The sequence below is a fragment of the Notolepis coatsorum genome (assembly GCF_963971535.1).
Source record: "Notolepis coatsorum genome assembly, chromosome: 2".
In the NCBI taxonomy this organism is placed as follows: Eukaryota; Metazoa; Chordata; class Actinopteri; order Aulopiformes; family Paralepididae; genus Notolepis; species Notolepis coatsorum.
The window spans coordinates 170,800,647-170,823,809 of record NC_140166.1 but is presented as its reverse complement, the minus strand read 5'-3'; the positions used below and the strand labels follow the sequence as shown (position 1 = coordinate 170,823,809).

The following is a 23,163-nucleotide window of genomic DNA, read 5'->3' as shown; positions in this document are numbered from 1 at the left end:
TGGGGGGTAAGTGCGCAGCGACCAGGAAGGGGATTGGGAATTGGCATAACGACTAACATTGGGATGGGAGAAAATCGGAGGAAAAAGGAGGGGGAAAAAGATAAAAAAAATTAAAAAAAAAGTGGCAAATCACCCGGGCCAGATGGCTATACTACAGAATTTTATAAAACCTACTCCGTGTTGGTTGCTCCTTTTCTACTGAGAGTATATAATGACTCCCTTCTAAAAGGGCCAAATGCCGCCCCCACGCTATCAGAGGCGTCACTGTCCCTGTTGCTCAAAAAAGGTAAAGACCCTCTCCTTTGTAGCAGTTACAGACCAATCTCCCTCCTTAATGTGGATTGTAAAATATTGGCTAAGGTCCTCTCATGCCGTCTTCAGAAGGTGGTCCCGTTCCTGATAGACCCGGATCAGACGGGTTTCATCATGGACAGGCAATCCTTCTTTAACACCAGAAGGCTGTTAAATATCCTTTTCACAACCACGACTGGCGCACCAGAAATGGTACTCTCCCTAGATGCTGAGAAAGCGTTTGACAGAGTGGAATGGAGGTACCTGTTCCATACACTTGAGAAATTCGGTTTGGGCCCGGGTTTTATTTCATGGATAAAACTCCTATACTCGTCCCCGGTGGCCTCGGTTAATGTGAACAAGTCGGGCCAGTTTGCGCTTTATCGCGGCACCCGTCAAGGATGCCCGCTTTCTCCCTTGCTCTACGCGCTCACTGCAGAACCTTTAGCCATATGGCTTCTCAGTGAGGACAGATTTGAGGGGATTGAGAGGTTCGGCCTGGTTCATAAACTCTCATTGTATGCCGACAATAATAATAATAACTTTATGCCGACAATCTCCTACTTTATGTCTCCAATCCGTCATCGTCCATCCCCGTTATCCTGGATATTCTAGAACAACATAGGCAGCTCTCTGGATACAAACTTAATCTCCAGAAAAGTGAATATTTACCCGTTAATGCATCTGCCGAATGGCTTCCTCAATCGCTTTTCCCCTTTAAAAAGGGCCACGGAAGGATTCACATATCTAGGGATTTTTATGGCCAAATCACCGACAGAGCTCTTCGCAAAAAATGTCCGTCCTCTGCTGGATCGCTTTAAGCTAGATCTGACGAGATGGTCCTCTCTCCCCCCCTCGCTTCTGGGAAGGGTTAACCTGATAAAGATGGTGGTCTTACCCCGATTTCTATACGCTTTTCAGCATATACTAATATTTATTAATAAAGCCTTTTTCACTTCAATTGATCAACTTATAGGTTCATTCCTGTGGGGTAATAAAAGAGCACGTATTAAGAGGATGATCAACTTCCCAAATCGGAAGGGGGTTTGGCTTTGCCCAATCTTCGCTATTACTATTGGGCATGTAATATAAACAAACTCCTTTACTGGAGGACCAGGAGGGAGGAAGAAGACCAACCCCAATGGGCTCGGATGGAAGTCTCCTCTTCAAAGTACTCACTCTGGTCTGTGGCAACATCCCAACTACCCATTTCGATCCCTATTAAACAGGTGGCTCGGAACCAAATTGTGACTGATTCTTTGAAAATCTGAAATCAGTTTAGGAAACAATTTGGCCTACATGCTCTGTCGGGGCTAGCTCCAATCTCTCATAATCACCTATTCTTACCGTCTTGTTCTGATCCTGTATTCAGAAGCTGGGCGAACAAAGGTTTGCGAACCATTAATTACCTCTACTCCGGAGGTGTGTTTGCAGAACTATCAAAAAAATGTGGTCTCCCAAATTCCCACCTTTTCCGTTTTTTTCAGATCAGACATTTTGTTCAGAACCAATTCCCACAATTCCCTGGCCGTCCTCCAGACTCTAGGACTGACCCTCTCCTATCGCTCGGTACCGGGCGGAAAGGCCTCGTCTCAATTTTATATGATAAAATATTTTGGATGAACCCAACTTGCTTAGACTCCCTAAAAGCCAAATGGGACGAAGATCTGGGAATTATCATTACAGATGAACAATGGGATCATATATTAGACCTTGTACACACTTCCTCTATATGTGCAAGACAGTTTTCTGCAGTGTAGGATCCTGCATAGGGTTCACTACACCAATGCGAGGTTAGCAAAGATATACCCGGATAGAACGGATGCGTGTAATAGATGTAAACAATCTCCAGCCGATTATATGCACATGTTTTGGACGTGCCCCAAACTCAGAGTTTTGGACTGCAATATTTGATACACTAAGTAGGGTCTTGGGCGTGACGTTAGACCCTGATCCACTCACTGCCTTTTTCGGTATCCCGAATACCCCTACGATCGCATCTAGGGCTGCAAAACGAGTTGTGGCGTTCACTACCCTCCTCGCTAGGAGACGTATTCTCTTTAAATGGATACACCCCTCCCCACCTACTCACAACAGATGGATACATGAGATACTACATTGCGTTAAGCTTGAGCGAATCAGATTCTCCCTAAAGGGCTCCCTTGAAACATTCCATGTGACCTGGCAACCATTTCTGCAACACATCGATACCCTGACTATCAATGAAGAGACTTAGAAAGGATAGAGCTTTACACCTCTAACTGCACTTCCTTATTTTTTATTATTATTTTATTCCTATTTTCTAAATCCCCCCCCCCTTTCCTTTCCTGGTATGTATGGTGTGAATGAGACCCCCGGGGGCTGGGTGGGTAACTGGGGGAGGGAGAGGGGAACGGGAGACACAGCTGCAGAAGGTCAAACTACCCAAGAATTACCACAATACTATAGACAGGGGTGAGGGAAAGAGTGAATTAATCTCATTGATGACTTTCTTCCACAGCCACAGCCGTGCTAGAGAGTTTTCTTTCTGTGTTTTCAGTTCCTTCTTTACTTCTTTTTATCTAAATGTTTGTGCATAATACAGATGGGTCCGATTGATATTATTATTGTTTTTTGTTTTTCTTTCCCAGTAGCATCTATGCTGTGTGTTTGGATGTTTTGCAGATTTGTTTTCAACAACTCCGGTGTGGGGGGGGGATGGGGTGGGTATGAGGGAGGGGAAGGGGAAATGAAAGGGGAAGAAAAGATGGAAAATTAATGATGTTGTTGTCAATTGTAAATGTACAAATTACTTTTCCTGTAATAAAGAAATGTATAAAAAAAATGAATATGGCTTTATTTAGACTGTAAATGTCATCATCTCATTTGAGACTTATGCTGCGTTTGATTATAACTCGGAGATTGGACTTCCTACTAGGAAAAATCTAATAAAACTCAACTTTGAGTTTCTAGTCGCAAACTCTGTATGACTTCTCAACCCCTAGTTCAAGACTCAGCGTCATTCAACATGGCCACTCACATCGTATGAATGTTAATGTTGTTATTAACTGTTTTAAAAGTACATTTAAGAGGACACAAATGGGGGGGGGGGGGGGGGGCACATGTAGAAACTGTTTCCTACACTACACCTGATTTGGATGTAAATACCCTCAGATGAAAGCTAAAAGTCTGCATTTAAAGCACATCTTGATTGTTTAATTTCAAGTCCATTGTGGTGGTGAATGTCCAACTGACTGTATACTAGCTATATATGTCATTGTATACTAGCTATATGTCACTGTATACTAGCTATTATGTCACTGTATACTAGCTATATGTCATTGTATACTAGCTGTATGTCACTGTATACTAGCTATTATGTCACTGTATACTAGCTATTATGTCACTGTAAATGGTCTTTGAGTTGTAGTTCATGCAGGAAAAGGAAACATTTTAAGAAAAAGGTTTAGCATGAGCATCCATGTATTTCCGACTTTGTAGCTCGAATGATGCGTTTCCTGCTTCTCACTCCCCGCCCCTGACCATAAAACAAATGCAGCATCAGCCACCCGCCGACGAAACAAAATGCAGGAGCAGCAAACTAGCGAGGGCTGTAGGCAGTCGAGACAGGACCTCTGGGGAGGCTCACCCTTGCAGTCGTCGTGATCCCGGTGGTCTGGAGAGTAGTGTTTGCACAGCCGCTCCAGGATGAGCTTGTAGTGCATGAGGCGCTGGATGGGCTTGAGCAGGAATGTGTTGAGGGGCAGGTAGCAGACCTTCTGCAGCTCAAACTCCTTGTAGACCGTCTCCAGCTTCTTCAGCCTCTTGGTGCTTTTCTCCAGCTCCGTCAGCACCTCGTCGTGCTTCTGCAGGAAGCTGGTGAACTCCTGGAGGAGGACGACGGAGGAAAACAAGCACATTCAAACCGTTCAGGACGTGTGTAACATTTGTGATCGACTTCCATCCCCTCTGTGTAGAAAGAAAGCCGGTGTTAATCTAGAACAGCGATTCTCAAACTACGGGCCGCGACCCAAAGTGGGGACGTGGGTAGGCGACAGTGTGCATTGGCAAGTAATAATTAAAAAAAAAAAAAAAAAAAATTATGTTCTGGCAACATATTTTGGCAAAATATGCCTCGTTTTATAAGTGTATAAATAACAGTGCTGTAATCAATTTTTTTTTTTTTTTTTTTTTAATCTTTTCCCCCCTCCTTTTTCCTCCGATTTTCTCCCATCCCAATGTTAGTCGTTATGCCAATTCCCAATCCCCTTCCTGGTCGCTGCGCACTTACCCCCCACAGTCGGTCTGGGAGAGTGGAGGCTACCACGTGCTTCCTCCGACACACGCCCAGCCAATCAACCGCTTCTTTTCACCTGGCAGCGCGGATTCTCACTGAGAGGGCGTAGCGTGTGGAAGGATCACACTATTCCACTTAGATCCTATCCGCGCTTAGCAGGCGCCCCGACCGAACTGTAGGAGTCGCTGTTTACAACGACCCGGACCCACCCCGCCAGCTTCTCCCACCCTCTAATACTGCCAATTGTATTAGTGTGAACGGCCAGCCAAGCTGGCGACAACCCCGGAGCTGTGAGCTGGATTCGAACAGGCGAATCCAGCCGCTCCGGGGTTGGTGATGTAATCAGATGTTCTAATAAATATGCATGATAAAGTTCAACAACGTGTGCTTTTATTTTGATATTCCTTAATTCCACGTTGACATTACGCAATACATTAAGTGTGGGGTCGCCAAAAAAGAAAATCCTAAATAAAATGGGGTCAGGGTATAAAAAAGTTTGAGAACCCCTGATCTAGAATGATAAATTGAAGATAAGACACACGATGACCCAAATTTCTCACGATACGTCTCCCAGCGGTAAAGAGGCAGCCGCTTTTAAAGGTTTTATGATAACCAAGACTCCCTCTGCTCTTATCGCTCTGGTATTAATCATTCTCATGGGTAAACAGTGGCCTCACCTTCAGAGCACACATGTTCTTCAGCATAACGTCACCAATCCTTTGGTAGTCCCCCTTGACGTGAGCATTAGAGCGCCCCTCCCTGGTGAAACAGCAGAAGAGCATCTTAGCAGAAAGTCTTAGCCGTCACATCATTGGCTTCTTCGGTCGGCTTGGTCTTAGGTGACCGAGACTTTGTTGGTTGACTAGTCGTTTTTAAAAATGGTATTTTTCACCATGCTGATTATTTATGGAAAAGTTATTTACTGAGAAATGGTCACCTCTGGTAATCACTAGATTTAGGGCCTTCTAGATGATGGTGTATGTGGTTAACACAATTTTACAGATTTAAATCAACTGACAAAGTATTGTGACTAGTAGTAGTGGCCTGAGAATATCTTTAGCCAAGGTCAGCCCTACTTGTCATACAGAGAAATAGTCAAAAGGAGTTGGTACTTACCAGAGAGCCAGCCTCTGGTCTATCTCCTTGAGGAAGCCCCGGTGGAACTCGTAGATGGGGTCGATGTTGGAGAAGAGCAGGGTCATCAGGCCTTCTGGCATAGCGTTCTCTTTGATCACAGCACTGCGGAACCACTGGGAGGAACAAACAGAATATTACACACATATTCTACCTACAAATTAATTTCAGTATGTATATGGTAGGCCTGTCCCCGATTAAGGATTTGTATAGTCGACTTTGATGGCCGAAATTTGCCGATAGTCGACTGGTAGTCGACTACCCCCCTTGAATGCAAAAAATATATTTAAAAGGATTGGGGGGGGGGTCATTCCATTTGGGCTGTGGGGGTGCTTAATGTCTGAAGAAGTCGACTGAAAGCTTCTTGTCCTCTGCGAAAGCATGCAATTGGTCCACTGATGGACACATCTTAATATGTCTAGTGTGTGAAATCCTCTTTCAGTGCCTCTATGCCCGTTTTCTTAGGCAGTTAGCCTCGCTGGTAGGCCTCTTTGCTTTTGGAAAGAATGATTTGAATTTACCTTTTTCTTTTTGCATTCGACTAAGAGGTTGGCAGTCGACTACGGCTCCTTTCGATCGATTAGTCGACTATTCGACTAGTCGAGGTTAGCCTTGGTATATGGTAGTAAGATCTGGGCACACGTTCAGAGCTTCTCCAGAGTAGGAGTGCTTATCTGGGGTCAGTGACCAGGAACAGTAAGTATTCATGACCTTGTTCAAACTAACAGACTGAAGTTGACACTAGATCAGTGCTCCCACTTTGTGAGGTTTTGCAAAGATGGACCCTGGGTCCAAAAGTTCAAATTCGTTTTTTAACCCGCTTGTTTGCTGAAAGTCTGAAAGTCAACTAGTATTATACTCTTCTGTGATTGACAACTGACCTGACATTATCACTAGATGCTAGATCACACAGAGTCAACTGCGTTTTATTTTGGCAAGTCTGCATCATTTTCACCTTAAAAGTGGTTTACAAACCTATCGCCAACCTTAACCACTCCCTTACAAATAAAAAAAACATGTTAAAATTGGAATTGGAATTCTGGATTCTATCAAACTCGCACAAATGACTTATGCTTAAGGATCCCAGAGCTTGTTCCAATTTTGGAAAAACTGCCTTCTTTTAGTACTCCATACACTTGGAACACCCTTCAATGCACTTTAAAGTTTGATGCTTTTCCAACCTTTGGACAATTCATAGCTTTAATTAATGGTAACTACGTCTATGAACATTGTACATATGTCTAAACTGAACACTGTGACCTCTTTTTTTACTTCTAATTTTTACTATGTTTTTATTTCATACTTATCTTGTCATGCACAGTCTCTGGAGCGCAACAGTAAGAAGCATTTTGTACAAAAGTATTCTGTACTTCTGTATGACAACTATTAAAGAAACTTGAAACTTGAAACTTAACCATTGTCATTCCAAGTCATTCTGTAATTGCTTTTAGTCTGCTTTTTCTGTTTCTTGTTTCCCCCCTTCTTTTTTTAACTTGATTTTATCGTGCCGATTACTTGTTTTTATGTTTGTTTTATTTTTGTGTTGTTCCATCTCTTTTAATTGTATACTCAACACCACTGTAAATGAGGGGAAACCTCAGTGTCCCTCGAGTTTAAATAAAGGTTGAATGAAAATGTTTTCTTCCGGGACGTGGGATCTAGCATCCACCAACATTATGTGTCCTGATGCGGTAAACTCCACCCATCTAACACATCAAAAACAGGTACAAATTAAATGCCAACAATTATTCGCCAACACTGTTTGCCCCGCTGGTCTGTTGGTCATAGCTCACCACTGTGATGACCTCCAGGTCCTTCAGGTAGGTTCGCTCTGTGGTCAGAATCTCTTTGGCAATGAAGTAGGCCTTGTCGGTGGGGTATCTCTGTGGGAGAAGAGAGCGTCGTTAGTGTCAAAGTTGGGGATTTCCAGGGGCAAACATGTTGTATTATCCATTTCACAATCATAATATTATAGTAAACCATTGTAACGATCAGCCTGAATCATAAAAAAAGGTCACGTCTTAACCCTTTCACTGCCGCACTACCAAACGGTTAACCCTTTCACTGCGACAACACACAGAAGGTTCAGAAGGTTGACCCTTTACTATCACAATACCGACGGTTAACCGTCTGTAGTGTGATAGTAAAGGGTTAATCTTCTGTAGTGTGGCAGTGAAGGGGTTAAGGTTGATTTCTGCCTGTGCTACTTGTATGTTAAACCAGCTCTGTGTGTGGCTGCACACAAGTTAGGTTGATCCGTAGGTTGCGGAACCTCTCGGAAATCTCTACCGAATGTCGGTTTGCATAGACAGGAGTGGCTAACAAAAGGTTCTCACTCAAAACTGAAGTCATCATAACTGAACGCAGATGTGGAGAAGAAAAAGAAAAGAAAGTGTGCCGTCAAAAACAGCAAACAACGTGGGTTACGGTGCACAAAAACTAAAACAAAGCTTGAGGCAGAGGGTGGAAGGGTGGCATGTAAACGGTGTACCTTCCTCCTGCCCTCATCATCCTCCTCTAGCCTGGCTGTGCTGCCCACCTCACTCAGGATGGGGCTCTGCAGGGGCGAAGGGGCTTGTCCCGGGAGGCTGAGGGTGGACATCTGGAAGGAGGGCGAGAGACAGAGGGGACCCTCACCCTTGGAGGTGAACGGGGAGAGCTGGGGGCTGTCCGTGGGTGACCCTGTTGGGAGGAAACGAAGCAAAATTACACCTAAGGAGACATCCCGAGAACAGTGTGCCTTCAACGTATCATTTAAATGAACCGTCTCCTTAAGTGGATCTCGGGTGGAGACTTATAACTTTGGGAGGGAAAGTGACAAACCAAACAACAGTCGTCTACACATCCGTTCAATTCCCACGCCACAGGTGGGACCCTACTGAAAACAGGAGGAACCGGCTCTCTCTTTTGAAAAGGGAGGAGCACTAAGTCAACAACAAGACCCAGTACACGAGGTGTAGGACATGTCAGAGAAAAGACACAGGACAGATGAACCCGTCAAAGAGGAAAATAACAGATGCCACACAAAGCTCCCACTGCACACTGTATACAGTAAATAGAGACTTTGCTCCGGGATACATAACTCGCATGTATTATAGTCTTGTGTTTAATAGACGTCACACATCTCATCCAACAGGAACTTATGTTGGTCAACAACAGTGATCTATGACGACGTCCTGTGTACTTTAATGGTTCATCAAACCCATTCATCAAGCTTTCACACGTGTCGGAAGGACGGACCCAAGGCACGTAGCGGTTCCCACATTCTCCTCCCAGCCATTGTTTCCAGAGCGACAGCCGGATGATTTATCCCCGAATGCATTATAGAGAAACTGCACTTTAGGTGCTTTTGTCGTCTGTGAGCCTTTACCTCCAAAAACAAAAACAGGGAGGGGGTACAGTGTGGCTGAAAAACACTTGAGGTTTGTACCAAAGCTATGGGCCACTACAGCTGTTCTTCCAAAGGGGGGGGGGGGGGGGGTGGTGGAAAGAAAGAAAAGGGGGGAATACAACAGAAGAAGAAGAAGGAAAAAAAAAAGTTACTCCTCGACCCGGAAATAATTGCAGAGGAGACTTATCAGGAATGCGGTCCGTCTGGCAGGCCGAGCGGTCGTTTAGAGTTTATCTGAAGTGCCCCATGGGGGATGACACGAGTGGAGAGAGAAAACGGACAGCAAGAGTCTCCACACTGGGGGGGGTTGCTGTGGAATGGCTTGGCACTGAGCCTGTCCAAACAGGGAGCACACACACACACACACCGGAATGAGGCTGTGGAATCTAGCGTTTGAGGAGGACTGCCCATCCCCCCACCATCATAACAGTCAGGCCTCTTCCCTGGAATAAAAGGAAATGACTGCGTTGTAGTGATTTACCCAGAGAACCCGTAGGCTAACATTTCTACCGCTGTCAGGACGAGGAGCACTTTATCGTAGCGCTCTGGGCTTTGGGAGGATGATCACATTATAAGAAGTAGAAATGAAATGATATGCTATGCGTTTTTGGGTCAACGGGTGAAAAGTATTCCACGCACACACACACACACACACACTACAAAAGGAATTCTGGGTAGCCGGAATTTTTTGGTTGCAGATTTGGATACGAATGAAAGTACACTGTGTAACATTAGCCCCAAGCTAGACGTCTTTCTGACTGTAAAACAACCAAAGCCATTCGCTTTTAGTATTTTAGAAAATTACATATCAGTCCCACTGAGATAAATTTAGTAAAGGTCTGCTAAATAGAGTTTTAGTACAAGTCACTGACAAATTGATTAAGCATTAAAGAAGCGGATCAGCACAATGTTAAGATGGAGCTGGGCCACTTTGAGCTGTTTAGTTTGGTGACGTGTCGGGAGTATAAACACAAAACCTGATGCTCTCTGTTCATCTGAATGTCTCCAACACTGCTTAGAGAAAAGGGAGAAGTTGAGATCTAACAAACTTCTAAATCTACGAACATAGACTCTTGCGTGGTTTCACCGCAGGCCACTGAGAAGGATCGGGGGGAGATTTTTTTAGCTATGAACTCTGTTACATAATATCCACCACCACAGGATTTTACCAACGAGAAAAAAATATTTTCTATATAATTTTAAAACATTGCTTCTTTGATTTCACTCTCGTGTCGCCAAAGAATTTTGAAGTCTCGACATTCAAGGTACCCAAAAGTGATGACTTTATTCTTGAGAAAGAAAAAGAAAAACATACAAACATTAAGTACATTTTGTTTAGGATTAGTAATCAATCATACATGTTCATCAAGAGTTTTTAAGTGTTGATGACTTGATGCCTAAGTGCCGTTATCTTAGCTGATAAAAAAAGATTGCCAGCTCATCATTTAATGTTTAGTGGAGAGGTGGGATCAATTAGAAATGATAGAAAAGAATCAATAGCCTGATCAAAACAGAAGCCATCCAATAGAAATTCTACATCAGATCAGTCAACTGTAAATATATATATATTATATATACACACACATCGGTATATTATATATATATATACATATATATTTACCAAAAGTAGTGATGGTATTTGACACAAAAGAACGTTCATGCCCCTTGGAGATGTCCTCAGTTGTGACTGTAGAGTGTAGAGTGTTCAAAACCACACTTCAAACAACAATGTCATGTTTGTTTTCTTTGCTCTTTGTCGATGCTTGTCATGGGAGAAACTGATCATTGGCCTTCATTCAAAATGGCAATGAGAACTGTTTTTTTTTATAAAGTATTATGAGATAGCCGCTATCATTTTAAGAGTTATCCGTCGCCGCCCGTTTTCGATTATTGGGGAGGAAAATAAATATCTCGTCCCATTCCCAACGTTACCGTTCCAAGGTAAAAATAGAACCTAGTGAATGCCAACACACACCTATATGATTAATCAAAATACTTTTAAGACACTGCAGATGACGGGGAAAATCACTGCAGATTATGTGTATATAACCTTCGGCCAGGAAAAGTGCTGACTCGACCACGTAGAGACAAATACAAAAAGGTAATACATGCACCGAGAGGAAAAAAGGTAAAAGTTTGCTTTGCGGAAGAAGCCAAGTGAAACTTGCCTTCGGGAGCAGATAGAAGTGGGGTTAAATGACAGGAAATTAACGCAGGAGTTAAGATTGTTATGAGGGGGAAATTACATCACCGCAGTAGAGAAACACCGCTGCCTACGTCGCGTTCCAAAACCATATCGGAACGTTGTGTACAAAATGCTTCCCACACGGATTCAGTGTTCACTCAAATATGAACGCAAAAAACAGAAATCAAAGACATATCTAGGATGTCTGGGATGTGGGGCTAAAACCACCAGGGTTATGCATTCATACGTGGTACTACTACGGTAATTATTCAAAAATACTCATAAGACCATATGAAAACTCCAGCAATAATAAAAAAAAAAAAGTTATAAAGTAATGTGCAAAAAGGCCTGTTCTGTAACTCCTATAGTTTGAAATAATAAAAAAGACAGGCTATGAAAGCGCAAAGACGTCCTAAAGACAACATTGTTATAAACACCCAGGACGTGTTTATAGTGAAGCGCCACATGCAGGGTCAGAGACGAGGCACGAATCCATCTAGAAAAGGACTCGATGCTACTGAAAGAAGAGCTCTATATATGGGTTCTGGAAGGGTACAGACCACGTTGAACTGGAACTACGACGCCTCCAATTAGACTATTGCATTATGAATTGCTAACATTTAGATAGACTTATCATATTATCATATAACGTTACTAATATCACCTGACGTAAAAAGGAGTAGACTTCATATATGTTTTGCAGGATACATTCATTTAGTTAAAAGTGGTGTTAACAGCATACTAAATTGGCTCAGCAGTACACCGTTTTACATTCCTCATCTGAACTCGACGTTGAACAGAAATATGAGCTATTTTCATGCACAAATAATTGTTTTCCCCTCTCTCTCTCTCTCACGTCCCTCTTGAAACCTAAAATCGAGTTAATAAAACCGTACACTGCATGCAAAGCTCCTCCACGCACTAGTCTGTGCTCTATCTCCAGGCTGATGTGTGGGGTGGTGACTGGTATGAGCGGCCAGCAGATGTCACCAAGGTACACAACTCTAACTGCTCAGTGGGTAGTGGCTACATAGGAATTGGAGCTTGTAAATGCAATACACACTGGGCCTCTATATATATATATAATTTTAAAAAGAAAAAGGACGATTATCAATTAACATTTTCTTTTTACCCTGAGATCATAGTGGTGTTAAAAATAATCGACTGATTCACAACAGTCGCACAGATAACACAGGTCACTTCTACGTATTATGAATGTCTGAATTGCTTGTGACTCTTTAAGTGAAATGTAAGCGCTGGATTATTAACAACTACAAGTTAAGTGGCGTTTATCTCTAGACAATCACGTTGTCCTATACCTAGGCAGTTAAATGTAATTCTGAAAGAGGCTGGATACAGCACATCTCCCATCCTGACAGGAGGAATAATCCATTAGGTACCAACTGTGTGGTAAATAAAACCTAAAACTAAAATACTGTGTTCTTCAAAATACCACGTTATCTCCTTCAAAAAGACGAGCGTCACAAAGGCACTCCGGTGAGATATTGTTGTCTCAGGCGACACGTAGGAATATTTAAAGAGAATTCAAAAAGTGTTTTCAAGAAATATAAAGCTACTGAAATATCACCCATCATCCACTATGTTGTAAAACATCTTTGAGTGATGATGGGAAGAACCATATCCCAAACAAATATCAATAATAGACTTACTTTATGCTCTGAGCCTACTGCTGTAGCCAAGGCAGTCAAAAAAGGAACATATTGTTTTTTGTCTTTTAAGAATCTTGTATAAAAAAGGCAAATATCCAGTATCATAACAAGATGAAAGTGCGACAGAAGTATCCTAGTGTGACCATGGTAAGATGAACAGCAACGCCAGGCTAAACTCATAATGGGATAGTTGTGATTTTTGGAACCCTAGCCTTATTTCCTACTTACCAATGATGATGTTAAATGGGTAGAGGCCTCTCTCAGTACAGCCCATGCTGTTCCTCATAACAGTACTACTTCTACCCTGTGTGGAGTAGATTCCAGTGAGCTTCAGTCAGCTTGTACAGAAAGGAGCTCGAACCCTGTTGTCTTTGCATTCGTTTGCGGGTAACTACCCTGGAGCTAGTATGAGCTGTGCTGAGAGGATTGTGCTGAGAGGACTCTACTGATTAACATCATTGGTAAATATTAAATAGCGCTAGGATTACAGAAATCAGAACTATCCCTTTAATCCAAAACCAAGAACTACTAGAGCTTTTTTTTTTTTTTTTTACTTTAAAATGGAGTGACAAATCTCTCTGGTACAAGGAATGACTGTATGCGATTGCCAAACATTACTTTGAACTTGTTTTCTATATCTTTTTGCAAATACTAAAAGTGTTTATATATAGATATATATATTTTTTTGTTAATAGTCAACCTGTATTTTGAGTTACATTGGAAGATGTGAAAAGCTTATTCTATGTTCCAAGTCCTACCCTGTATCATGAATGAATAATGATCCTCGATATATAAGTGCCACATTATTATTTTTTTTCCTCCATCTTTAGATTTTTGACAGACCTTTTTTTTACACAGAGGCCATAAAAGTGTGGACAAGGGGGCTTTACATCTTAATGTGAGGAGATACGGGGGGGTCTGTGAGCGCTAGGGCCTGCAGGTTGTGGCACTGGAGGAGGAAGCCCTCTATCCCGCTTCCCCCAGTCAGCGGGTTACTATAGAAGAGGTTCTGCTCGGGGGGGAGCCCGCCGTCGGAGCCCCAGTCGGAGTCCGAGTCCGAGCTGCCGTCGGCGGAGCCCTCGGTGGCCGTGGGCGGGTAGCTGAGCTGCTCGAGCTGCTCCACCAGGTCACTGAACTGCACAGCGGAGCTGGCGTCGGACCGCACCGAGTATGCCGGGAAGTTGACCATGGAGCTGGCCTCCGAGGGGTTGTCGGAGCCCGGCAGGCGGAGGAGGGAGGAGGAGTCGGGGATGCCGTAGCCCACCGACAGGGACTCCCCCGCGGAGCTGAGCCCCAGGTTGTCCAGGGAGCTGCAGCCGGAGCGGTTGTTGACCAGCGAGCTGGTCTCCGATCGACCCACGGCGCCGTTCAGGTCCTCCAGGCCCAGGCCGTACATCCTGCCTTTGCCGAGGTCGGCGTCTCCGACGTAGTCGTACGGACCGCTCCTGTCGTCGACGCCGTAGGCGTAGGCCTCGGCCCCGCCCCCGTAAAAGGAGATCTCCGCCGGGTCGTCGTCTATGAACTCCTCGGAGAGCAGGAGCTGTGGGCCGACCAACGAGAACATGGGACTCTGCTTGGCACGCAACAGCTCCGCCTCGAAAGCCTCGGGTGTGAGGACCCCCTTCGCCCTCCTCCCTCCCCCTAGATACCCCGCCCCCCTCCGCCCGCCCTGCTCACCGTCCTCATTGCCATTTTGGGAGGGCTGCGATTGGGAAGTGCTACTCTCTACACACACAAACAAGGGGCTGCAGTCTCCTGCGGCCTGATTACTAGGGGCACCTTGGAAAGCGTAGTGAGACGGGAGAGCGCTCTTGACGGGTTCTTCCATCGGAGGGCTGGAGGGCCTGGTAGCCTCTGGCGGCGACTGAGGCGGCTGCTGCTGCTGCTGCTGCTGCTGCTGCTGCTGCTGCTGTTGGACCTGCTGGTGAGGCGCCGGAGACTGGCTCAGGAGGAACGTGGTGGGCTGAGGTTGGATCTCTGTTCGCGGGAGAGAGCTTGAGATGTGCAGGGGGTGGAAGGGCAGCGTGGCAGAGGCAGGGGAGCCCGGCCCCCTGAGACTGTCGTTGAACGACAGAGTCTGCGAGAAAAAAGATGAGGGAAGAGAGAAAGACAGAAAGGGAGGGATAAAAGAAGGGACGGAGGGCAGTTCCATCAGTTTTCCCATGATAATGCAATTAATACATTTTTACTTTTTAAAACTGGACATGAAAATGCATCACGCCCCCCAAAAGTTCAACTGGACTGACCTGTTTTGTCATGTCGCTGGCCAGGGAGCGAGCAGACATCCTGATCTTACTGTTCCTCCTGGGGGCGAGAGAACAGCAGGTTACGCCTCGCTGGTGAAGACATCACGATTAACCTCTTAAGCCCTAGCCATATTTTCAGTGTCAGAAATATTGTGTCTGTTACTAGGCTTGAGTAAATTGTAATGAACCAAAAGGAGAATATAATCAAAAGAAATATTCATATTTGACGTGAATAACACCATGCCAACATTGACCAGATGTGAACAATTGCCAGAGCTCATTCAGCACCTTCTTAACACTTTGGATGCCACGGACGACATAACACGTGTTAGCAGTCCGCCCCCTGAATGCCCACCACGACAATTAGCGTGAACTTTTTTTTTATTAGCGATCTGCATTCATATTTCATCAACCGAGTCTACCGTTGGGAAACCAGCCCCACCAGGAGCTCAGATGTGAAAAAAGAGCCCCCTATCGTCTCCCAGATGGTAATGCACCCTTTTGGAATGGACTCAATGAAAATGGATGAGAAAAAAAAACTCCGGAATCCACATTTTACTTCTCACGCATGTAACCGGAGATGATCCCAGTCATTGTGGAGCCTCAGGAATGCGTGGAATATGTGTTTACAGTACGTTGCATTGGATCAATAAAAGGATTGATTTTTGGAATGGCGATCAGGAATTGGAATACTCTTTTTGGATACCATCTGATCTTAGGTAAGGAATCTATTTTACCAGTCTTAGGATAATCAGACCTGTTTTCACGGAGATATAAGCTTTTCCCCTATGTGTGATATGGCTGTTTGGCTGTGCGAGCGATCATGAACTAAGATAATCGATTTTCAGCTCGCGGCACCAGCGTGCATACGTACACATAATATACTATCGATAATCTAGCGTTTATTTGAAAACGATTCATAAATAGGCCGAAAAATGACAACGTTCTAGAATATTCCAGTACAGGGCGTTTATCACGGAATCTTTTTTTCCCCCTTGAAAACGAGGGCTTTTCAAAATGCTATAAAACGGAAATGAACCAATAAAAAAACAATCCGCTTCGACAATGTTGACTGGAAAATGAGTCATTGATAAGCGACGGGCAGATTAGACACATAGCCATAATTTAAATCATAGATTAGGCGATATTAATTAATACGTATGGGGCGCCCCAGTGGCGAACCACATAGCGTGCTCAGCTGCGACACGGCCGACCCGGGTTCGATTCCCGACCCCGTCGTTATTTGCCGAATGTCTTCCCCCCACTCTGTCTCCCATTCCTCCTCTGTCTCTCTCTACTGGACTGCCCAGTAGAAATAAAGCGATAAAACGCCAAAAAAGAAACCTTTAAAAAAAATAATAATTATTGGGCGGCTACGTGGCGTAGTGGGCAAGGCGCTCGCCACGAAATCTGGAGACGCTGGGCTCGCCTGTTCGAGCCCAGCGCTCCACATTTGCTTTCAGTTTAGCTGGTCGTCCGTACTAATACACATTGGCCGTATTAGGGGGTGGGAAACTGATGGGTGGGGATCGGGCGTTGTGGACAGCGACTCCTACAGGTCGGTTGGTGCGCCTGCGCAGTAGAATCAGGAAGTGTCGGGGGCAGCGTGAGCCTCCCACGCGTTACTCCTCGCCACTGAGAGATCGAGCTGCGCAGGTGAAAAGATGCGACTGCTGTTACCTCAAGTACCGGAGGGGACTTGTGCTATGTATGACTTACGGTAGTCCACATTGCAGCCGGCTTGTGGGAGGCAAGAAACAGCGTTCATGACAGGGGAGGGTTGAATTGGATGATACGAAATTGGGATGGGAGAAAATATAGAAAATGGGAGAAAAAGTGGATAAAAAAAATTAAATTAAAATTGCTGGGTGGCGCAGCGGACATTGCGCTCGTCACCAACGCAAGAGACACCGGGTTCGACTCCGGCTGTCTGCGTTGCCTCCGGCTTGGGCCAGTCGTCATACTAACTCAATTGGCAGTTAGCGGGTGGAAGTCGATGGGTGGTAATCTGGACGTTGTGGACAGCGACTCCTACAGGTCGGTTGGGGACGCCTGCACAGCAGAGACAGGAAATGACGGGGGTAGTGTGAACCTCCCACACGTTACACCTCGCCAATGAGAGTCCGTGCTGGCAGGTGAAAAGATGTGACAGGCTGCCTCCTCGTGTATCGGAGGGGACACGTGATGCAAGGCTTCTATCCTCCCTACAACCGGCCAGTGGGGGGCATATGCGAGCAACGTCCAAAGACAGGGGAGGGGAGAATTGGCACAGCGGGTAATTGGGATGGGAGGAAATTTTTTTAAAAAAGAGAAAAAAGTGGATTAAAAAAAACATTAATTAATATGTTCTGTATTGATCGATTTATGGCGTGATATGAGCATGTCGGGCTTAAGGGGTTAAGATGACGGGGGTATGAGAAATACCCCTTAACACATTCTGCGCCAGAGGTCGCTGTGGGCCGTATGGCTGTGTGTGCCAGCGCTTTAATGAATAGGGATACATGCCAGTGTTTGCAGTGCTAAAACTATATTAAATATTATAGCTATGGGCGGTCAGGTGGTGTAGCGGAGATTGTGCTCGTCACCAATGCAAGAGGCTGCGGTCTCGACTCCCGGAGAGTCAGCATTGCCTTGGCTCGGGCTGATCGCTATACTAACTTGTTTGGCTGAGTTAGGGGGAGGGGAGCCGTGGGTGGGTCCTGGGTGTTGTGGACAGCGACCCCTACAGTTCGGTCGGGGCGCCTGCTCAGCAAGGGTAGGATCTGGAGAGAGGTAGTGCGACCTTCCACACGTTACACTCTCCCGGTGAGAATCTGCGCGGCCAGGCTGGCTGCCGGCTGGCTGCACATGCGTCGGAGGAAAGCATGCGACAGTCTCCGGCCTCTCGGACCAACAGTAGGGGAAAGTGCGCAACAACCAGGAAGGGGGTTGGGAATTGGCATAACGACTAACAGTGGGATGGGAGAAAAATCGGAAAAAGAAGGAGGGGGAAAAAGATTTAAAAATATATATATATATATTATAGCTATGGATCTAATAATATAGTCGATTGTCATTGAGTTTCTTCCGGTCAAGATGCAAAAAACAGATAATTTTCTCATCCATACATTCCCATTTTATACCGTGGTGAATATGAGTATAGTTTTAGAGTAATTCTGTGCAATCCCAGGAAACGCCGCTAAAGAGCGTTTAGTGCATGTCACTAGAAACCTTGCCATTCCTCGCTTGGATCAACAATCAATCTGAAATCAACGCTATATTATCGGTATTATGTTTCATCATGCATGAAAGGGTGGGGGGGGGGGTTCTATGCTTCGATCGTCACCAACGGCATACGTTGTGGAGTAACATTTCATAACACTACAGGATCACAACGAAGGCATGCTCGGATCAATGCAAGATTGATACCATGTAGCACTTACCTTGACTAGGATGTACTGCAAAAAGAATATTCCAATTATCTGATCGCCATTCCAAGTATTGATGTTGATCGTGTTGCCAACATAATCCACCAAAGTACATGAATCGGCGGTGCTTGATTAGCCCCAATCCATGTGTTATAAACGTTACTACTGCCCGACTAGGAAAACCTGGACCGGACTTTTTAGATCGACGTACAGGCGGAGCCAGAGAGATTACAAGGATGTGCAATACCGGCCGCAAGGAGTTAGGCGGCGGTATTGGACATTTGCAATCTCAGACCCATTCCCAATGATAATATCAGGCTCCCTCCATGGATTATGAATGGAAATAGTGAATAAAAGAAATAACGACCAAAACCCGACTATTCTCGGGTTTGGCGCTCAAGCGATGGCGAGTTAACCCGACTTATCTCGGGTCTGGCGTCCAATGTGTTAACGTAACGCTACCTGAGAAATAAGAGGTGTAACGATACACAGGTTTTAAGATTAAGAATTCCATTTGATTCTTCATGTGTTAAAAAAATGGAATCATACTACAGAGCTGATTATTTGTATATTATATATATATATACACATACACATACACACACACACTTAGTTTGGCTCAGAAAATAAAACATTTCGTCAAAGTCGTACACAATGAAAACATGCTATTAGGAGCAGCCATTCCAACCAGGCCACTACTTAAAAGTGAAAACGATTATATTGAGATGGTTACACCCAGTGATGTACCTGAACGCGTTCAATGAACGATCGTTCATGAACGCGTTCGTATTTTGGGCGAACTTGAACTGAACGTACTGTATATCCGCTAAATGAACGTAATTGAGAACGAGTTCATTCTCAGCCCTGTGTAACGGAGTTCAAAAGTGCGTTCATTCTCGGCACTCTGTTATTATAACGGCGTTCAAAGATGTGCCATATTTCATATGCATTTCAGCCGAAAACTCAGTTAAAACACACTGTAAACTGGACAAAAATGATGCGTAAAAACCACCCGATCTGGCAACGTGCCTGTCACCCCCTGCTATTGGCTACGTGATCAGACTCCTCCTCACAACAAGCAGTGGAACAGTGCTTACAGCAGAATCTGCGCGCAGAAGCCGAGAGGCGCTGCAGCAGCACTCGCTCAGTCAGAGTCAGACTCTAGACGTCGTCGTATGCATTTAAAAGAGTTTACAATTCAAACTATTTGATAAACTTCTACTTTCAGCCCGGAAATGCATTCTGATAAACTGGATTAAGGATAAGCCTCAATTTTTACAAATGTGGTATAGAGAGATCTTCGGTATGCTGCTACCCCATGAAAGACACTGTGCATAGAGGCAACAACGCTTCCTTTCAGGAGGTGTGTGGGCCCCACTATTAGACTATTTTCCTGCTGAAATGTATCGGATCCTTCTAAAGGCCCAATGCCCCATTGTATGGACAGACCTAGGATAGAAAAAATAAATATATGTATGTTTACATGTGAATGGGCTCGAGGCAAGTGCAATAATGTACAGTGCCTGTCTTGGTCTGCTTTCCTTTTTGCTTGTTTTTCTTTTTTTGTTTTTGCTTGCTTATGGTGTGGATGATGGCATATAGATGAACTGGAGGACCCCCCCCCCCCTAAGTAACTGTACGTGAAACATCTATAATAAAAAAAAAAATTCTAAAAAGAACTAAATTAGTTCATTTTTGAAACCATGAACTTTAGTTCAACATTTTGAATTATGAACTATGAACTGAACTAGTTCATTTAAAAAAATTTGAACTGTGAACTGAACTAGTTCATGTAGAAAGTGAACTTTCCCAACACTGGTTACACCCCTACTGAGAAATAAAGACTCAAGCGATTTCCTCTCTTTCTACAGGCATACAGTACAAACCTCTGGTATGGGGTCCTCTTGGCGCCACTGTCCCTGACATACTCCACTAGCTGCTTCTGTGTCCTCCCACTGACAAAACAAAAACAGTAGCCGAGTGTTAGGGATGAGAGGAATAGGATGGGCTTCTCCATTTCCCTTCCTTTGACTCACCCTTTGTACAAGCCGGTTTTCACCGAGAGAAATAATACGTGGGGTTAAGCACCGATTGACACATGTGTGGGAATGAGTGCACCTGTGTGCACTGGAAGCAGGAACTAAAAACCAATAACGCTCAGCTGGGGCTCCTAGACTGAGGTTGTACCTCGTGACACAGAGTGGAAGGAGCGTCCGTCATCAGCTCTATTTTCAATCTTTCAAAATGTTCTTATATACCCTAGTTGCTATTGCATGCACTTATTTGCATTTCATTACACGTATACTGCATGTACATGCTTACCAACTGTTTCGCCTGTTTTATTGCAACACTGTTTTATTGTAGGGCACCCAAGTGGCGACCCATGTAACGTGCTGCGTCGCGAAGCGGCCGACCGGAGTTCGATTCCCGGACCCGGCGTCCTTTGCCAGGTGTCTTCCCCCGCTCTGTCTCCCGTTCTTCCTCTCTCTCTCTCTACCGGACTGCCCGGTAGTGCAAAACAAATATAAATCTACCAAAAACATAATAAAATTAAAAACACTGTTTTATTGCAACATTACTATCACCGACATCTAACGCCTGTCCCCGTCTCCCTGTGAGAGGTTGTCTCGTGGTGATGACCGGAGTGGTGGACGTGCATTTATTTCTTTTAAATGTTTTGGACTTCATGCTGTTTTTGTTTTGTTCTCGATTTATTGTGATGTTTCTTCTTGACTTGTTTAAAGAAGACGTGTCCGGCCCATGGGGACATTTAACGTGTTTTGTCGGGCCTTCCAAAATAAATTTGATTCGATTTGATTCGACGAGGAAGTGGAAGGCTGTCACTGCGAGACAAGGAGACCGTGAAACAGCCCATGGGGACTTTGTTGTGAAATAGCCAGTGGAATCTTGTTTGTTTAGAAAACCAGTGTTTGTTTCGTCACTGTGGCCAACCAACTATAAAAAAAAATAAAATAAAAATCCTAGTCAATACAAAGTAACTACTATTGACAAGACAGACAGAGCTGGCGCCAGGCTGGAGACTGTGTGTACTGGTGTGGTGAAGCCAACCGTACTGCGATTTCTCTAGTCTTCGTTGAAAACACATTTAGTTTCAGTTTCCTCGTATTCTCCTCAACACTACAACAATGTTAGGGCTATAGCGAGGATTAAATCTTGGATTGCTAAACTACATAACCCCTAGACAGACTAGTCTGTAACAACGAGTCTTTGAGCAAGTGCTTCACGTGGGCTTTTAATGGCTGGGCAATAATTCAATATCATCGTTTATCTTCTCATTAGTGGGATCGTATGGTTATGAAACTATGATATTGTGATATACAATTCTATGGTCTAAAAAGATCGACAACCAGCACCTATTATTAACACTTTAACTGCCGAAAACGCCGGAACTAGTCATTCCCCGCCATGCTCAAGTTGCCGAGGACGCCGGAACTCGTCTTTGCTTCAGACTGTTCCACAGTTTCACTCCAAATATGGAAATGAGTGTCTTCTCCTGGTAGTGCGTATTTTAATTAGGTAACGCCCATTTTGCATAAACATAAAATCTCAGAAAACGTGCAATACATTTTTTCTTAGTTGTTATGTACATAACAAACTGGGAAAGTTTCATAGTGATATCTATTAAAATAATTTGTTTTGCCTATTAGGGGGTACTGTCTCGCCTTAAGCCCTTTGCACAAGAAGATCCATTTGGTGGCGGAGCATTTTAGCAAAGCAAGACTACATGATACTGTGATACTGCACCAAATGTTCCTTACTATGTAACATCACTACTACATTTACATTTAGTAATTTAGCTGACGCTTACAAGAACTTACAAGTTCAGTACAACAAGTCAGCATGAAGGGTACAACTCTGGCAGCTAAGTAAAGTGCATAGCAGTTTAGAAATATTAGCATAGTAGGTAGTAATATAGGCAAGGTAGATTACTTAGTAGCAAAGTGCATAATAATAAAAAAAAAAAAAACGAAGGTTAGTAGTTTTATTTATTCATAATTTAGTTTATTTCAGTTTACATACCTGTATCTGAAGGACGAGCCTCTGGTGAAGAGGATGGCCTTGGTCTTGGGGAGCGGCTGGTCGAAGAGACGGAAGAAAGAGTGGTGTTCTACGCAGTTCTTCCAGAAGATCTTGCACTGGTCTCTACTGGTCATCATGAACTCCAGGGTGTCTTGATGGGGGCCCTTAATAAAACAAATAACAGAAAGGAGAGGAAAATAAACACATTCAATTTTGTATTGACTTGGTGAAACGGGTGTGGAATATGGGCCAGGATATGGCCAACAGAAAACACACATACATATGAACACACACAAACACACACACACACACACACACAATCTCAGTAAAACAAATACTCACGTGAACTTCCGGGTAGAGTTTGATCAAGAACCGTTTTCTCTTGAAGCTCAGTTTGCGAATCTTGGACCAATTGAAGGTATTTATCTTTGTGTTTCCCTATTAAAAGTAGACGTGGGTGAAAAGAGGAAAGAGGAGAAAGGAGAAGGTTGGTCAGGGGTTAAATCAGCGGTTTATTGTCAG

General features: G+C 44.2%; 1 protein-coding gene across 2 annotated transcripts in view; it reads right to left on the bottom strand.

Moving 5' to 3' along the window:
• The window catches only part of farp2 (FERM, RhoGEF and pleckstrin domain protein 2), a 119,217-nt gene that overhangs the window by 50,785 nt on the left and 45,269 nt on the right, over window positions 1-23,163 (bottom strand). Inside the window, exons 9-18 of one of the 2 annotated variants that reach the window (XM_084308859.1) lie at window positions 22,984-23,079; window positions 22,642-22,805; window positions 20,487-20,555; window positions 15,194-15,251; window positions 14,727-15,024; window positions 8,193-8,383; window positions 7,495-7,584; window positions 5,684-5,817; window positions 5,245-5,326; window positions 3,920-4,157 (exon numbers count right to left, since the gene is read on the bottom strand). In XM_084308859.1, coding sequence (XP_084164985.1) covers window positions 3,920-4,157; window positions 5,245-5,326; window positions 5,684-5,817; window positions 7,495-7,584; window positions 8,193-8,383; window positions 14,727-15,024; window positions 15,194-15,251; window positions 20,487-20,555; window positions 22,642-22,805; window positions 22,984-23,079 — 1,420 coding nt within the window. The remainder of the gene's footprint in view (window positions 1-3,919; window positions 4,158-5,244; window positions 5,327-5,683; window positions 5,818-7,494; window positions 7,585-8,192; window positions 8,384-14,726; window positions 15,025-15,193; window positions 15,252-20,486; window positions 20,556-22,641; window positions 22,806-22,983; window positions 23,080-23,163) is intronic. The other variant, XM_084308860.1, reaches the window with a different exon arrangement.